The 15,008-nt window shown below is 41.7% G+C and overlaps 1 protein-coding gene across 2 annotated transcripts in view; it reads right to left on the bottom strand.

The window, feature by feature from the left end:
* DOCK8 (dedicator of cytokinesis 8) overlaps positions 1–15,008 on the bottom strand; it is a 193,897-nt gene that overhangs the window by 34,451 nt on the left and 144,438 nt on the right. For both annotated transcript variants that reach the window (XM_040417106.1, XM_040417107.1), the window contains 6 exons: positions 7,826–7,955; positions 6,407–6,497; positions 5,910–6,006; positions 3,559–3,693; positions 2,407–2,559; positions 1,736–1,894 (listed from right to left, as the gene is read on the bottom strand). In XM_040417106.1, the coding sequence (XP_040273040.1) occupies positions 1,736–1,894; positions 2,407–2,559; positions 3,559–3,693; positions 5,910–6,006; positions 6,407–6,497; positions 7,826–7,955 (765 nt within the window). The remainder of the gene's footprint in view (positions 1–1,735; positions 1,895–2,406; positions 2,560–3,558; positions 3,694–5,909; positions 6,007–6,406; positions 6,498–7,825; positions 7,956–15,008) is intronic.

Genomic DNA, 15,008 nt, shown 5'->3' with positions numbered 1-15,008 from the left:
GCTGTGTTGGAACTTCAGAGCTTATGGGACCATGGAAATTGGGTCCATCCATAAAGATTTCAGTCACTCCAGGCCAAAACAAAAAATTCACAGAGCTGTACAAGCTTCCAATGTTTTATACACCTGAAAGGTGCCATTACAGAGATCCCCTGCTATCCCTTACTAGGCCACAGATAATGCCTGTGCTGTCATAATAACAGAGCAGTGCTGCCCTCAGCTACATCAGAGTCAGTATAAGAAGTATATGGAGACAGCATCACCTAACACTACAATGATGACAAACCCCCTGCAGTATACAGGGATCTCAAGTCTCCCGGAGGTTCAGGGAGTCTCCCGCTATTAGATAACAGCTCCCTGACACCCGCATGTGAAACAATATATCCCGGAAAGGTTTATCTCAGTCAGATAGCAGAGCAGAGAGATAAGAGAAGTGACAGGACAGAGTTTAGATTACAGGTTGAATTAACCCTTTAGTGTCAAATTGGCTTCTCAAGGAGATATATATGTTAAAGGCATCCCTTCTTCTGTCTCATTCAGTAGCTATAGAACTATTGAGAGATGTATTTTTTTTAAATACATTTACACATTTAACCCTCCATTTTAATTATATAATTTACCCCAGTGTTAAATTCACCCCCCCTGGATGCTTTAATCATATACATAAATATGATAATTTGGGGCAGGGTAATGAGCCCCGTCCTCCACACCATAGAGCAAAGTGTGCAGATACTGCATATGTCTGGAAAATGTAATAAAAAGTTCGTGAAAAAAAAAAAAAAAAGAAAACCTCCCTGAAATGAGAAGTGCACCTCCCTGAAATGAGTTTTTGCAGGTTGGGATGTCTGAGTATACTAACAGGACACCAGTGGTAATGTGGCTTGGATAAAGTCAAGATGTACAATGACCTCAGATTTATATGTCTCTCATAATTTCTAACTGCCAGTATACATATTTTCCCCTCTGAGGGAGGGGCTTAGTTGTGAGCATCGCCCACTAACATATATATATTGTGAGATCATTGCTATGCAGCTGACTCAGTAACTGGCCTTGGAGTCATGGGGGATTGACTTTATTATCCTCCTCTGGCACTTTTCTGGCATAAAAAACATCACAAACCCTGGGTTAGTGACTTTTTAAATGCCATTCCGCCTACACCTAGGTGCAATTGGCACTTCTATACCACCCTCACAACTTTACAAAAAGGGGGCATGGCGTGGGCAGAGTGTGGGCGAGGCCATCTGTCCCCGCACATTTATCATCAGTTTTCTGGCATAAATAATGATGCCATCTCATAGATTTCATTTAGGCACACAGAATGCCAGAAGATGCACATAATTTATGACGAGGCCTGGTAAAATGCAGATTTTTGATAAATTCTCCCTATGGAGTCATGGAGATAGCTGTCACTTGAGGCTGCAGTAGTAACAGGAAATAAAGGGGAGCAGAAATTCTGAACAATGAAAAGGTAGGGAACACGTATACATTATGGTGATAGCTATTAGTAAGTTTCATTAATTTCCATTTGAAAACCTCTACAGAACTTTTTGTGTCATTGGACAACCCCTTTAAAGTCATATAACAGTTCATATTCGTTCACAATGCAGTATTTTCAAAAATAAAGCAATTAAAGCAATCTAAACTGTAAGCCATGTAAATTGAATGGCATCTATAAATAATATAGAATATAACAGATTCCCTATGAGGCCCCTAGTGTATAGCTTTGCGTGTAAATTACCTGCATTGGAAACATGGTAGACTGCATTTCTTCATCCTCCTCTGCATATGCCAGTATGCCCCTAAGGGACTTACGTAGGTATGCTTCATTAAAATCTTGGGATTTCCCAACCAGTGAAGCCAATGACATAGTTACCTGCATTTTCACTCTTGCAAAATTCTGCATTAATCAAACACAGTCGTTAGATGATAAGACATAACCATAAAAACCTCAAAGTTATTTTACTGGTAAAAACTACAGGGCTCAGAATGTGCAAACATTATCTATAGAAAAACCATGGGATAAGGGTATGCAAATGAACTCTTAATAAGCTCTGCCTCCAACGCCACCAGATGTAAGGCAGCTATCCTATAAGTCAACGTTAGATCTTTTAAACAGGCCTTGAGACACGACTTGGATAATAATTAAGCCAGCATCTCTGCAGACAGCTGCTCCAGGGTGATTGTCCCCCATCTGTCCAGTGCAGAGAGAACTGGTTTAAGTTGGTGAGAGGGCTAGCTCAGGATTTGAGGCAAACTATATCTTCTTATGGAGAGCACCTAAACTGTTTGAGGAGTTTTATAGGCCAGACAATGCTCCTCTATATAAAAACAAAGAATATTCGTCTGTTCAAAGCAAAATTAAGAAATGACTTGTGACTCTGTAGTGTGGTAAAGGAGGAGGCAACTTACACTTGTACTGCTGAAGCTGTATCTCATTATCAGGTACAGGGTTGCACAGGCTTGACTCCTTGTGCTTTCCAGGGCACTGCTACAATGGTGTAACACCTTCTGGCATAGATCAGAGCACTGCTCCACTTCCTCTTCAAAGAGGAAGTCTCCAAACTAAGGGTGGAAACCACACAATTGACAACATAAATTATATATAGTACACCAACTACTAAAGTAACACAATCAGTGTGTGGTCCTAGTCCAATACACCACCACAATACCACACCACACTTCATTATTCAAAGAACATCTTTATTTCAATTACCTATATACTATTAAAAATCACAATACATAATACAATTAATGGATAAAAATGGATACCGATGTGACAGGGGGCCCCCCTGGAAGAAGCTGAGCGGCGAAACGCGCGTTGGGGAAGCGGCGGTGACATCAGTACTGCGGTCTGTGTTGTGCATTTTTCTTTTGTTGGACTTCTGTAGCTCCTCGAATATGACAGACATGTGATTTGTTTATACTTACCATTATACTTACAATTCACCTTCCTTACTGTGGAGCTCTGCATTGTTGGGACCTTGCTCCCTTTTTCTATTCATCAGACATAAATGAGAGGGATTATTTTTATTTCTTAACACCTCTTACTGGATTCGCTTTGTGTCTTTCGATTGCTTACACAGTGAATGATACGGGAGTTAACACAAGTAGGGAATTTTGGATGCTGCTTTTTTCCTCTCTATGTGATCTCATTATCCCGTTTTTATTGCCATTGTTGTATGCAGTCTATCTATATGGGGGAGTGAGGTGTCTTTAGGTGGATTTTGCAATTATTGCGTATTTGCACACATAAGAATTATATAAGGAATTAATAATTTCCCCGATACTTGAGTACATGACCGGAGTGTATTTGTCTCGCCGCCTACTGTCACATCAGCATCCATTTTTATCCATTAATTGTATTGTGTATTGTGATTTTTAATAATATATATGTAATTGAAATAAAGATGTTGTTTGAATAATGAAGTGTGGTGTGGTATTGTGGTGGTGTATTAAATTATATATAGACCTATTATTACTATTTGCCCAAGTTCATTTAATCTAAAGTGAGAAGTATTTGAGAAAGAACCAGATACATCTGTTAAAGGAAAAATACGATACCTTGATGATGAGCAGACGAATGGAAGAGAAGCAGTGACACAAGTAGATGTTGCTCTGATTAGTGCTAAGAGAGTGCACAAGTACTTTAAGGATTCCTCCTAGAAGGTTGTCTTTGAAGTCCACTGATAAATTGACCTAAAATACAATTTTAAAGCTTTAGCGCTACATATATTACAGATTATTTAATCAGGACCTGTCACCTCTTCTGTCTTAGACACTACTTGCATTCCCCATGTAATTACAATTCTTGAGCATCTGTTCTTGTGACTCTGCATTGTACCATTTCTATAATATTCATTCTAGAAATTATGAATGAATTGCCAACAGTTGGCAATGAAGGTCCAGCTGGGAATTACCAGTCGGGGGTGTGTCCCTGTTCAGTCCGACACTGGCAGGCACTGATGGTCTCAGACTTCGCAGGGAATTCAGAAAGAAAGGTGTGCAGGAGCAGCACAGCAAGCGGCTAGTGTAGAGCGATAATGGAAGTCATGCAGCAGCTGGGCAGGAGATCACAGATCCAAAGCAATCCAAGGTATGTAGAAAAAGTAGAGGGCCACAGCAGCATATCCAAAATCCTTCTTTATTTCAATCGATCACCGCATAACACAGCATAAAAACAGCAGCAACGTTTCGGCTAGGAATAGGCATTCCTAGCCGAAACGTTGCTGCTGTTTTTATGCTGTGTTATGCGGTGATCGATTGAAATAAAGAAGGATTTTGGATATGCTGCTGTGGCCCTCTACTTTTTCTACAGACTTCGCAGGGAGACATCCCCAACTGGTAACACCCTGCTGGACCTTCATTGCGAACTGCTAGTAATTAATTCAGAACTTCTAGCAGGAATAATAATGGAATGGCACATCAGGGAGTCAAAGCAATAGATGCTGCAGAATTGTTAGGGAAAGCATAGGGAAAGAAAGTTATTACTGAAAAAGACATGTCAAGACTGGTTACAGGCCCTCTTTGAACACTGGTACATAGGGGGTCATTTACAAACAGATATACGCCAATTTTGTGGCGTATATCTGGCGCAGATTCTGTCGCATGCCATGTTGCGACAGAATCTGGGAATTCTTCCCCACTCATGCCAGGTCTAAAAAGAAAAAGGGGGCATGGCATGGATGGGGAAGAGGGCTGATCCGGCAGGCCGGTCTCATTCATAATTTTCTACGCCTGGTTTAAGCATAGATAATGGTCACAATGTAAGACAGCAAGGAAGCTGGCTTACATTTAGAATCGGCGGTGGACACACCGAAGTTATGTAGAGGCCTGCACCTCTACATAACTTAGGCGATCCACCAAGGTCTAAAACGCCAGTCTTAATAAATGTGCCCCACAGTGTCTACAATGTGGCTGCACAGTGGCTCAGTGGGTAGCAATGATGTCTTGCAGCGCTGGGGTCCAAAACTGACCAAGGACAACATCTGCATGGAGTTTGTATGTTCCTCTGGGTACTCCGGTTTCCTCGCACACTCGTACTTATAGGGAACTTTGAGTTTCCCATGAGGGCTGCACAAACTTGCGAATTGTGAATTATCATAAACTGACTACACAGGATTGCAATATCATATGTGAAACAACAGGCAAGTGACCTAAAACTGAAAACATCCAGACAAAACAGGGTGGAAGAGGAATCGTTTAATAGGTAAGCGCATCAGTGTCTCAATAAGGCCATTTTTTAACAGTAAGTTCCCAAACAGCAGCAGCAACATCTAAGTATATCAGTGACCATTTAATGCAAAAAAAAATACCCAGAGCAGGCATCTCCAAACTACGGCCCTCCAGCTGTTGCAAAACTACAACTCCCAGCATGCCTGGACAGCTTACAGCTATTAGGGCATGCTGGGAGTTGTAGTTTTGCAACAGCTGGAGCGCAGCAGTTTGGAAATGCCTGACTTTGTTCTTTCGCTGCCCTATGGTAGAAGACTTTGCACTCTGTATATTAAATAACCTATCATAATAAATTATCAAAACATCATTTAAATTGGGTTTTCTTTTAATATTACATTATTATTTTTTACATTACCACTATTGTCCATGAACGTAATTACACCATCCAAATGCTTTTCCTCAAAAAAGGCTCTGTTCACTAGGAATATGGATTTCGTTCGCAACAGAGCCATGACAGCAATGATGGATCCTTTTTTAAAGAGATCCCAGCAAATACTGACACACCCCATTGATTTATAATGGGATCGGTTAGTTACTTTATGCGCTATTCTTGCCATCCAAACAGCCACCACCCCCGGCTGTAAGAGCAGCGCAGATTCAAGTCATATTCCAACCTTTTTATTGGTCTTACAATATCCTAGAAATGATTTCACCACTATGAACAGTTGATAATATCCTACCTGCATTATAGTTTCTAGCACATCCAGAATGATCAGGTTGGCTTCAGTAGCTAGGTTGCCGCACATAATGGCTTCTTGCTCCATGTCTGCTTTGGTCCTGTTAATAAAATCCAATGAATCTGTGACTATAAGCTGAGATCTGACCTTCAAGTGGCTTAGAAGCAGAGCACCTGATGTAACTGATAACTGGTCTTTACTGGAGACACAGGCAGACTCCAGCAGCTATCATGTAGTCATATTTTTTGTATTGAAATAAAGAAGCCATTTATCCGTCGTTAACCTCTTATATAAGTATACTATAAAAATATATTGTCGCTCCCTTTCTTTAAGAATGTTGAAATACAGGAGACTGGTGACCCATCAATTACAGACTAGCAGAACAGGACCTTGACCCCATCCATTTTGCTATGTGTTTCTATATAATTTTGTCTAGAGTTTTGCACAGTACATCATATAGAGATATAACATTTTACACTGAAAAGAGTAAAGGTGCTCACATATTTAGTCGCTCATTAGCTTGGCGCCACTGAGTCTGCTCCTTCCTCCATCTCAGGTTTTCATTAAGTCCTGCAAATCTGTCATTCCCTGCTACAGAAGAAGACAATGTCACCTGTAATTCCTACCTACTAATGACAGCCCATGCTTAGAAGACAGGACTCTTGCACATGATTTGTTGAAAGACACTCTGCAATTATGGAGCCAGAAAAAGAAAGAAACCTTATGAGGCTACAAGCAACATAATGAGAAGCTGATCAAGCTACACCATGTACAACACAGAATAAAAGGTACAGTACTTGCATTTAAGAAAGTCTCATTGGTTTGGTTACTGATAGGCTCACGAGGGGAAAAACTGCAGCAGATATTGCACGATGTGTTCAATGAAGCCAAATGTAATCCCTGATAGTGATCCCCTCAAAGTGGAAAAGATCATTATTGGGCATTAAAGGAGTTTTCTGAGATTTTTACTTAAATGGAAACAGAGCTGGGGGCTGTATGAAATAAAAAGGGAACCCGTCACCACTACTATGCTACCCTCACTGAGCGTTTCTAAATGTTCATTGTGTTACCCTAAACATATAAATTACACTTTTAATTTTATTTGTAGATGAATTCAATAAGTATTATGTATTTTTGTACTTCCCGCCTTTTATGCAAATTAACATAAAAGAGTCATATCTCACTTGTGTGACCAGAGAAGAGTCATATTTTCAAGCTCTGACTCATCTCAGGTTAATTTGCATATGTATGAAATCGGTTTTTTTTACACAATAAAAGCACACAGAGCTATGGGGACTGGGTATTGCGGATGTGCTAGCGGCCATCTAGCAACCCATGTCCTCAGCTATATACCCCAAATCCCGGTGACAGGTTCCCTTTAAATGTCCTGTGGTTCCAGTGCATCTGTTCCAATCCCAGACACTGCAGCCAATCACTAGCCTCAGTGATCGTGTCAGCACAAATAGCATGTGATCAATGAGGTCAGTGATTGGCAGCAGCAGGTAGGTGAATGATGGACGTGACATTATCGCTGCAGGATTGGTTGGTGGGACATTGAACAAGTTGGTAAGGTTATTTTTTTTATATTATGCAGCCACTAGCTTTGCGCCTATTTTAAAAAAAAATCTTGGAAAACTCAGTCTGTTTACAATAGAATTTTTTTAATGCCACCAGACTGGTAGTTATGAAGAAATAAATACAACATATGCACATAACTATATAGTAGGTCTGCATATAGAAGACTATTCATTACTTAATGATTTGCTATAAAATGATGCAACTTTTATCTGGCCTATAGGTTATAAAAGTAAGCAATACAAAGAAGCCTCCTAGCTGTAGTAAGAACATTGGGTTTATGGCCATTACCAGTCAACAAGGAGATAAAAAGCAATAGTAATACTGTATGCACTATTATGTACCAGTTTTCCAGCGCCTCATCATTTCTCCCCTGGCTCCTTCTCCACGTAACAAGGCTTCTTCCAAACGAGCTTTGACATCTCTGGACTTCTGAAGTGCCAAAGTGCTCACCTTATCTGGTGACTGTTTACCCTGTGAAAATGGCTCATGTCACTTATTATTGCAAAGAACAGAGATCCAGCCACATGCATTCCAATCCCAAGCCCATAACCATATGTCATTGTAAAGGAAATTGGACCTTGCGTAGTGTAAGTCAGTGATCTTAGATCATTTCTAATAATGTTGATCCCCTTCTTGCCATAGCCATTTTCTGTTTTTGTTTCTTACTCCCTGCCAAAAACCATAACTTTTTATTTTCAGTTCAGGTAGTCATAAGAGGGCGTGTGGGGAAAGTTATACTTTCTAATGGCACCACTTAATATTCCATACAATGTACAGGGAAGCAGGAAAAAATTATTAAAGGGGTTGGGATTTTGATATTGATGGCCTATTCTCAGGATAGGGCATCAATATCTGATCAGTGGAGGTCCAACTACCGGCACCCCCACTTATCAGCTGTTTAAGGAGGCTGCAGGGTTCTAGTGCCGGCGGCAGCCTCCTCACAGATTACCAAGCACAGCATTGAACATTCTATAGCGGCTCTGCTTGGTATTGTAGCTCAAGTGGCTCCGCTATTTTCGTCAACCCCATAGAAGTGAATGGAGCGGTGGCCGCACTTGAGCTGTGTGTGCACCACCCATTTATTTTGAGTGTCTATTTTGTGTGTTCAGATAGGAATGAATGTAGGGCGGACGCTCATGCTTGGTGCACCCTCTGGGACGTTGCAGGCTCCATTCTAAGTATACGTGCGGGTCCCAGAGCTATCAGAAATTGGGGGAATACCTCTTTAAATCTATTAAGCTGTATAAAGGCACTTTTTAGTAGTTTTACCATTTTGGGGTATGTATGACTTTTTGATGAGTTGTCAATTTTCCCATAAGGCGAAGTAAAAAAAAAAAACATGATTTGTAAAAAAAATTTCAATTACAGATTTTGCCAAACGGGATAAATACTTTAATATTTTAATAGTTTGGGAATTTTCAGGTGCAGCACTACCAATGATGTTTATCTTATCTTCTTGTGAAAGTTCCAAGGCCTGGCATTGTAAAGTTCCTCTTAAGCCCTGGTAGAGGCAGGGCTTAACCCCTTAAGGACACAGGGCGTACCGGTACGCCCTATTTCCCGAGTCCTTAAGGACACAGGACGTACCGGTACGTCCTAACTTTAAATAGGCATTCCGGCGCCCCAGGGGTTAATCTGAACAGGATGCCGGCTGAAATCATTCAGCCGGCATCCTGTCACAACGCCAGGGGAGGTCATGTGACCCCCCGTGTCGGCGATCGCAGCAAACCGCAGGTCAATTCAGACCTGCGGTTTGCTGCGCTTTTTGCAGTTTCTGATCCGCGGGGATCAGAAACTTTAGAGTGCCTAAAATCAAGATTTTGCACCCCTGCACGATTTGATGCCGGCGGGTGGTGCAGGGGGGGTGTCGCAGGCAGTGGGGGCGTTGCGGGAGGCGGGCGGTGCGGCAGGCGGGATCGTGATCCCCGCCCGCCACCCCTTGAATGATCGTTGGCTTCTAGTGGGTATACCAGGGTGCCAGCACATTGCTGACACCCTGGTATAAACGGCTGACATCTGTGCAGATGTCAGCCGTTTAACCCTTTCCATACCGCGGTCCGTACGGACCGCGGTATGGAAAAGGTTATCTGTCATCGGTCAGGGAGCTCCCTCCCTCTCCCATTGGGGGGCTGCTGTGCCTTTGCAGCCCCCCGATGGAGAGAGCCCCCCGCAGCCCCGTGCTCACCCTTCCCCGTCTGCGAAGTTGTGGCAGACGGGGAAGGTTCCCATGGCAACAGGACGCCTTCTCAGGCGTCCTGCTGTCCATGGTGCTGAACAGATCTATGCTAAAAGCATAGATCTGTTCAGTGTAAGTAAAATCCAGTACAGTACAATATATATTGTACTGTACTGTATTATACAGACATCAGACCCACTGGATCTTCAAGAACCAAGTGGGTCTGGGTCAAAAAAAAGTAAAAAAAAAAGTGAAAAAAGTTAAGATAAAAAAAAAAACATTCATCACTGAATAAAAATTAAAAAAATAAAATACACTACACATATTAGGTATCGCCGCGTCCGTAACGACCTGATCTATAAAACGGTCATGTTACTTTCCCCGCATGGTGAACGCCATAAAAATAAAAAAATAAAAACTATGAGAAAATTGAAATTTTGCCCACCTTACTTCCCAAAAAAGGTAATAAAAGTGATCAAAAAAGTCGCATGTACGCCAAAATAGTACCAACCCTATTCAAGATAATCGCCCAAAAACTGAAAAAACTATGGCTCTTAGACTATGGAAACACTAAAACATGATTTTTTTTTGTTTCAAAAATGAAATCATTGTGTTAAACTTACATAAATAAAAATAAAGTATACATATTAGGTATCGCCACGTCCGTATCGACCGGCTCTATAAAAATATCACATGACCTAACCCCTCAGGTGACCACCGTAAAAAAATAAATAATAAAAACGGTGTAAAAAAAGCCATTTTTTGCCATCTTACATCACAAAAAGTGTAATAGCAAGCGATCAAAAAGTCATATGCACCCCAAAATAGTGTCAATCAAACCGTCATCTCATCCCGCAAAAAATTAGACCCTACTCAAGATAATCGCCCAAAAACTGAAAAAACTATGGCTCTTAAGACTATGGAGACACAAACATTTTTTTGGTTTTAAAAATGAAGATATTGTATAAAACTTACATAAATAAAAAAAATTGTATACATATTAGGTATCGCCGTGTCCGTGACAACCTGCTCTATAAAATTACCACATGATCTAACCTGTCAGATGAATGTTGTAAATAAAAAAAAACAAAAAAAAAACGTGCCAACAAAGCTATTTCTTGTTACCTTGCCGCACAAAAAGTGTAATATAGAGCAACCAAAAATCATATGTACCCTAAACTTGTACCAACAATACTGCCACCCTATTCCGTACTTTCTAAAATGGGGTCACTTTTTTGGAGTTTCTACTCTAGGGGTGCATCAGGGGGGCTTCAAATAGGACATGGTGTCAAAAAACCAGTCCAGCAAAACCTGCCTTCCAAAAATCGTATGGCATTCCTTTCCTTCTGCGCCCTGCCGTGTGCCCGTACAGCGGTTTACGACCACATATGGGGTGTTTCTGTAAACTACAGAATCAGGGCCATAAATAATGAGTTTGGTTTGGCTGTTAACCCTTGCTTTGTAACTGGAAAAAAAATATTAAAATGGAAAATCTGCCAAAAAAGTGAAATTTTGAAATTGTATCTCTATTTTCCATTAAATCTTGTGCAACACCTAAAGGGTTAACAAAGTTTGTAAAATCAGTTTTGAATAGCTTGAGGGGTGTAGTTTCTTAGATGGGGTCACTTTTATGGAGTTTGTACTCTAGTAGTGCATCAGGGGACATGGTGTCAAAAAAACAGTCCAGCAAAATCTGGCTTCCAAAAACCATACGGCGCACCTTTCACTCTACGCCCCGCTGTGTGGCCGTACAGCAGTTTACGGCCACATATGGGGTGTTTCTGTAAACGGCAGAGTCAGGGCAATAAAGATACAGTCTTGTTTGGCTGTTAATCATTGCTTTGTTAGTGGAAAAAATGGGTTAAAATGGAAAATTAGGCAAAAAAATGAAATTCTCAAATTTCATCCCCATTTGCCAATAACTCTTGTGCAACACCTAAAGGGTTAACGAAGTTTGTAAAATCAGTTTTGGATACCTTGAGGGGTGTAGTTTATAGAATGGGGTCATTTTTGGGCGGTTTCTATTATGTAAGCCTCGCAAAGTGACTTCAGACCTGTAGTGGTCCCTAAAAATTGGGTTTTTGTAAATTTCAGAAAAATTTCAAGATTTGCTTCTAAACTTCTAAGCCTTGTAACATCCCCAAAAAATAAAATATCATTCCCAAAATAATTCAAACATGAAGTAGACATATGGGGAATGTTAAGTCATCACAATTTTTGGGGGTATTACTATGCATTACAGAAGTAGAGAAACTGAAACTTTTAAATTTGCAAATTTTTCAAATTTTTTGGTAAAAATAGGTATTTTTTTATGCCCAAAAATTAATACGAAGTACAATATGTGACGAAAAAACAATCTCAGAATGGCCTGGATAAGTCAAAGTGTTTTAAAGTTATCACCACTTAAAGTGACACTGGTCAGATTTGCAAAAAATGGCCTGGTCCTTAAGGCGAAATAAGGCTGTGTCCTTAAAGGGCTTCTGTCAGCCCACTAAACCGTTTTTTTTTTTTTGTTTACTAATAATCCCTACACTGCGAGCTCTGCATACATAAGTTAAATAATCATTTTTGTTCAGTAGAATTTGATAAAAAGCGATTTTTAAAATATGCAAATTACCTTGCTACCAGCAAGTAGGGCGGCTACTTGCTGGTAGCAGCCGCATCCTCCGACCCTAATGACGCCCCCTCCGCATTGTGATTGACAGGGCCAGGGAATGGAATCGTTCTCTGCTGGCCCTGCCTGATAGCATTCAAAATCTGGCGCCTGCGCTGCGGCCGTACATATCTTCAATCTGCGCAGGCGCACTGAGAGGCGGCCGCTCTCTCCTCAATGCGCCTGCGCCGGGTGTAGATGTGACGTCATCGGCGCAGGCGCATTGAGGATGGAGCGGCTGAGCGAGTGGCCGTCTCTCAGTGCGCCTGCGCAGATTGAGGATAGGTACGGCCGCGGAGCAGGGGCCAGATTTTGAATGCTAACAGGCAGGGCCAGCAGAGAACGATTCCGTTCCCTGGCCCTGTCAATCACAATGCGGAGGGGGCGTCATTAGGGTCGGAAAATGCGGCTGCTACCAGCAAGTAGCCGCCCTACTTGCTGGTAGCAAGGTAATTTGCATATTTTAAAAATCACTTTTTATCAAATTCTACTGAACAAAAATGATTATTTAACTTATGTCTGCAGAGCTCGCAGTGTGGGGATTATTAGTAAACAAAATAAAAAAAAAACGGTTTAGTGGGCTGACAGAAGCCCTTTAAGGGGTTAAAGAGGTTGTCCACAATAATTAAATCTCAGACAAGCCCTTCAGTAGTCTAAAAATAAAAAATCCTGTTATACTCAACACTTTCTCTGCGTCGTTGGACCGGTCCTCTTGCCTCTGCTTGTGTACAAACTGCAGTGGCGATGCGCCGCTATACGGCATCTCACTTCTGCAGCCAATCACTATCCTCAGAGGTCTAATGCTGAGGACAGTGATTCACTGCACCCGTCACATGCTGTATACCGGCACATCACCACTGCAGTTTGTACACAATCCCAACCGCCATAATAACCGAACAGCTCCCTTGATCACGTTGAATGGGGGTGTGGAGCTCCCTCCCTCCAAATGACTTCTCTGCTACCATGATCGCAATTGATCATGGCATTTGAGAGTTTAGATGCCTGTAATCAAAGTGGTCTACGATCACGGACCCTGCCAGTGGGTGTCTGCTAGCATATATAAACACCTAACATCCACTCTATATATATATATATCTATATATATATATCTATATCTATATATTGTAAGAAGGTACTTGGAATCATTGTGGATGGAAGGTATGTGTCACGAGCTTCCTTGCCTCGGTGAAGTAAGAGCTGGGATTTTATGTGTCAGCAGCAGCTATTAGCCAATTGACACCATGAGATTTAGCATGGCTGTCATAGCTGATCCGGGACGGCTCTTACTGGGAATAGTCAAAGTGCTGGGTGGGTGACTACTTCCCATGTTCCAGGCCGGGTTTTGCAAGGCATAACAAACAGCCAGCACTGCCAGGTGTGGATTTACCTCCCTCTGACAGTGGAGCTCAGGAGTCTGTGTGCTGTGAACTGAGGGCTGTGCTGGTATTTGAGGTTTGAGCCGGGCTGGAGGACTCAGGCCCCTCTAAAGGCGAACAGGCCGCCTATGGACTTGATGAGGCTGAACTGCTAACAGGGTGTGAATTAACACCCAGGAGAAAAGGTGACTTATTGTTTATGGACTTTCCTTGTGTGTGACCAAACACCAAACCAGCTGCGTTTTGTGATACACCTTATCTGCATTTTGTTATACACCAATGTGTGAATAAACACTGCTGTTTGATTCAAGAACTGTGTACTTTGTCTTAATACTGCATCCGCTAGTCCTAACTACCAGAGCGAATCCCCACTATCTATATATATATATATATATATATATATATATATATCTATATCATTTTGAGAAAGAGTTAAAAGGGTTTTTCGGGACTTTCAAAATGATGCGGTATTAGTGTTTGATTAGTGGGGCACAATGAAATAGGTAGTGGCATTCCTGCCAGCACTGCATCCAATTCATTGTTTATACACGTAGGGTCTATTCACACGTCTGCAAATTGGGTCCGCATCCGTTCCGCAATTTAGCGGAACAGGTGCGGACCCATTCATTTTTAATGGGGCCGGAATGTGCTGTCCGCATTTGCGGATTCGCACTTCCGGGTCCGCACTTCCGTTCCGCGAAAAAATAGACATGTCCTATTCTTGTCCGCAATTGCGGACAAAAAAAAGGCATTTTCTATGAGAGTGCCGGTGATGTGCGGTCCGCAAAATGCGGAACGCACATTGCCGGTGTCTGTGTTTTGTGGATCCGCAATTTGCGGATCAGCAAAACACATACAGACGTGTGAATGGACCCTAACATGGTTAAGACAAGTTGTAGTACCAAACATACCTGCCCATACAAATTTATGGACCAATGCACTGATTTTGTATGTGGGTCTGGTTTGTAGAAGGTGGGGATGGATGGAGGGGGTTTAAACCCCCCCCCCCCCCCCCCCCCAATAAAAACACATAATTAAAGGGGTTATTCCATGAGTAATGTAAAAAAAAAAAAGAATATCATCTATCATATAGTACACAGCAGTCTCCTTCTAATAAACTTAGAACCAGCCCTGTACCTCACATAGATCCAGAGATCTCCTTCTCCATTGCTGCAATTGCAATTTATTTTAAGCAGGCAGCTCAGGGGGCGTGAACTTTCTCTGGGGACATGCCCTTTCTGCTGCAGCTGGTGGCGGTTGAAGGATGGAACAGAGTATGTATGGCAATCTTATTGAGCTGGACAGAGAATTTCGAAAAA

Source organism: Bufo bufo, chromosome 2 (assembly GCF_905171765.1).
Source record: "Bufo bufo chromosome 2, aBufBuf1.1, whole genome shotgun sequence".
Classification (NCBI taxonomy): domain Eukaryota; kingdom Metazoa; phylum Chordata; class Amphibia; order Anura; family Bufonidae; genus Bufo; species Bufo bufo.
Note: the sequence above shows the minus strand (reverse complement) of the source record. Positions and strands in the feature narration are given on the sequence as shown.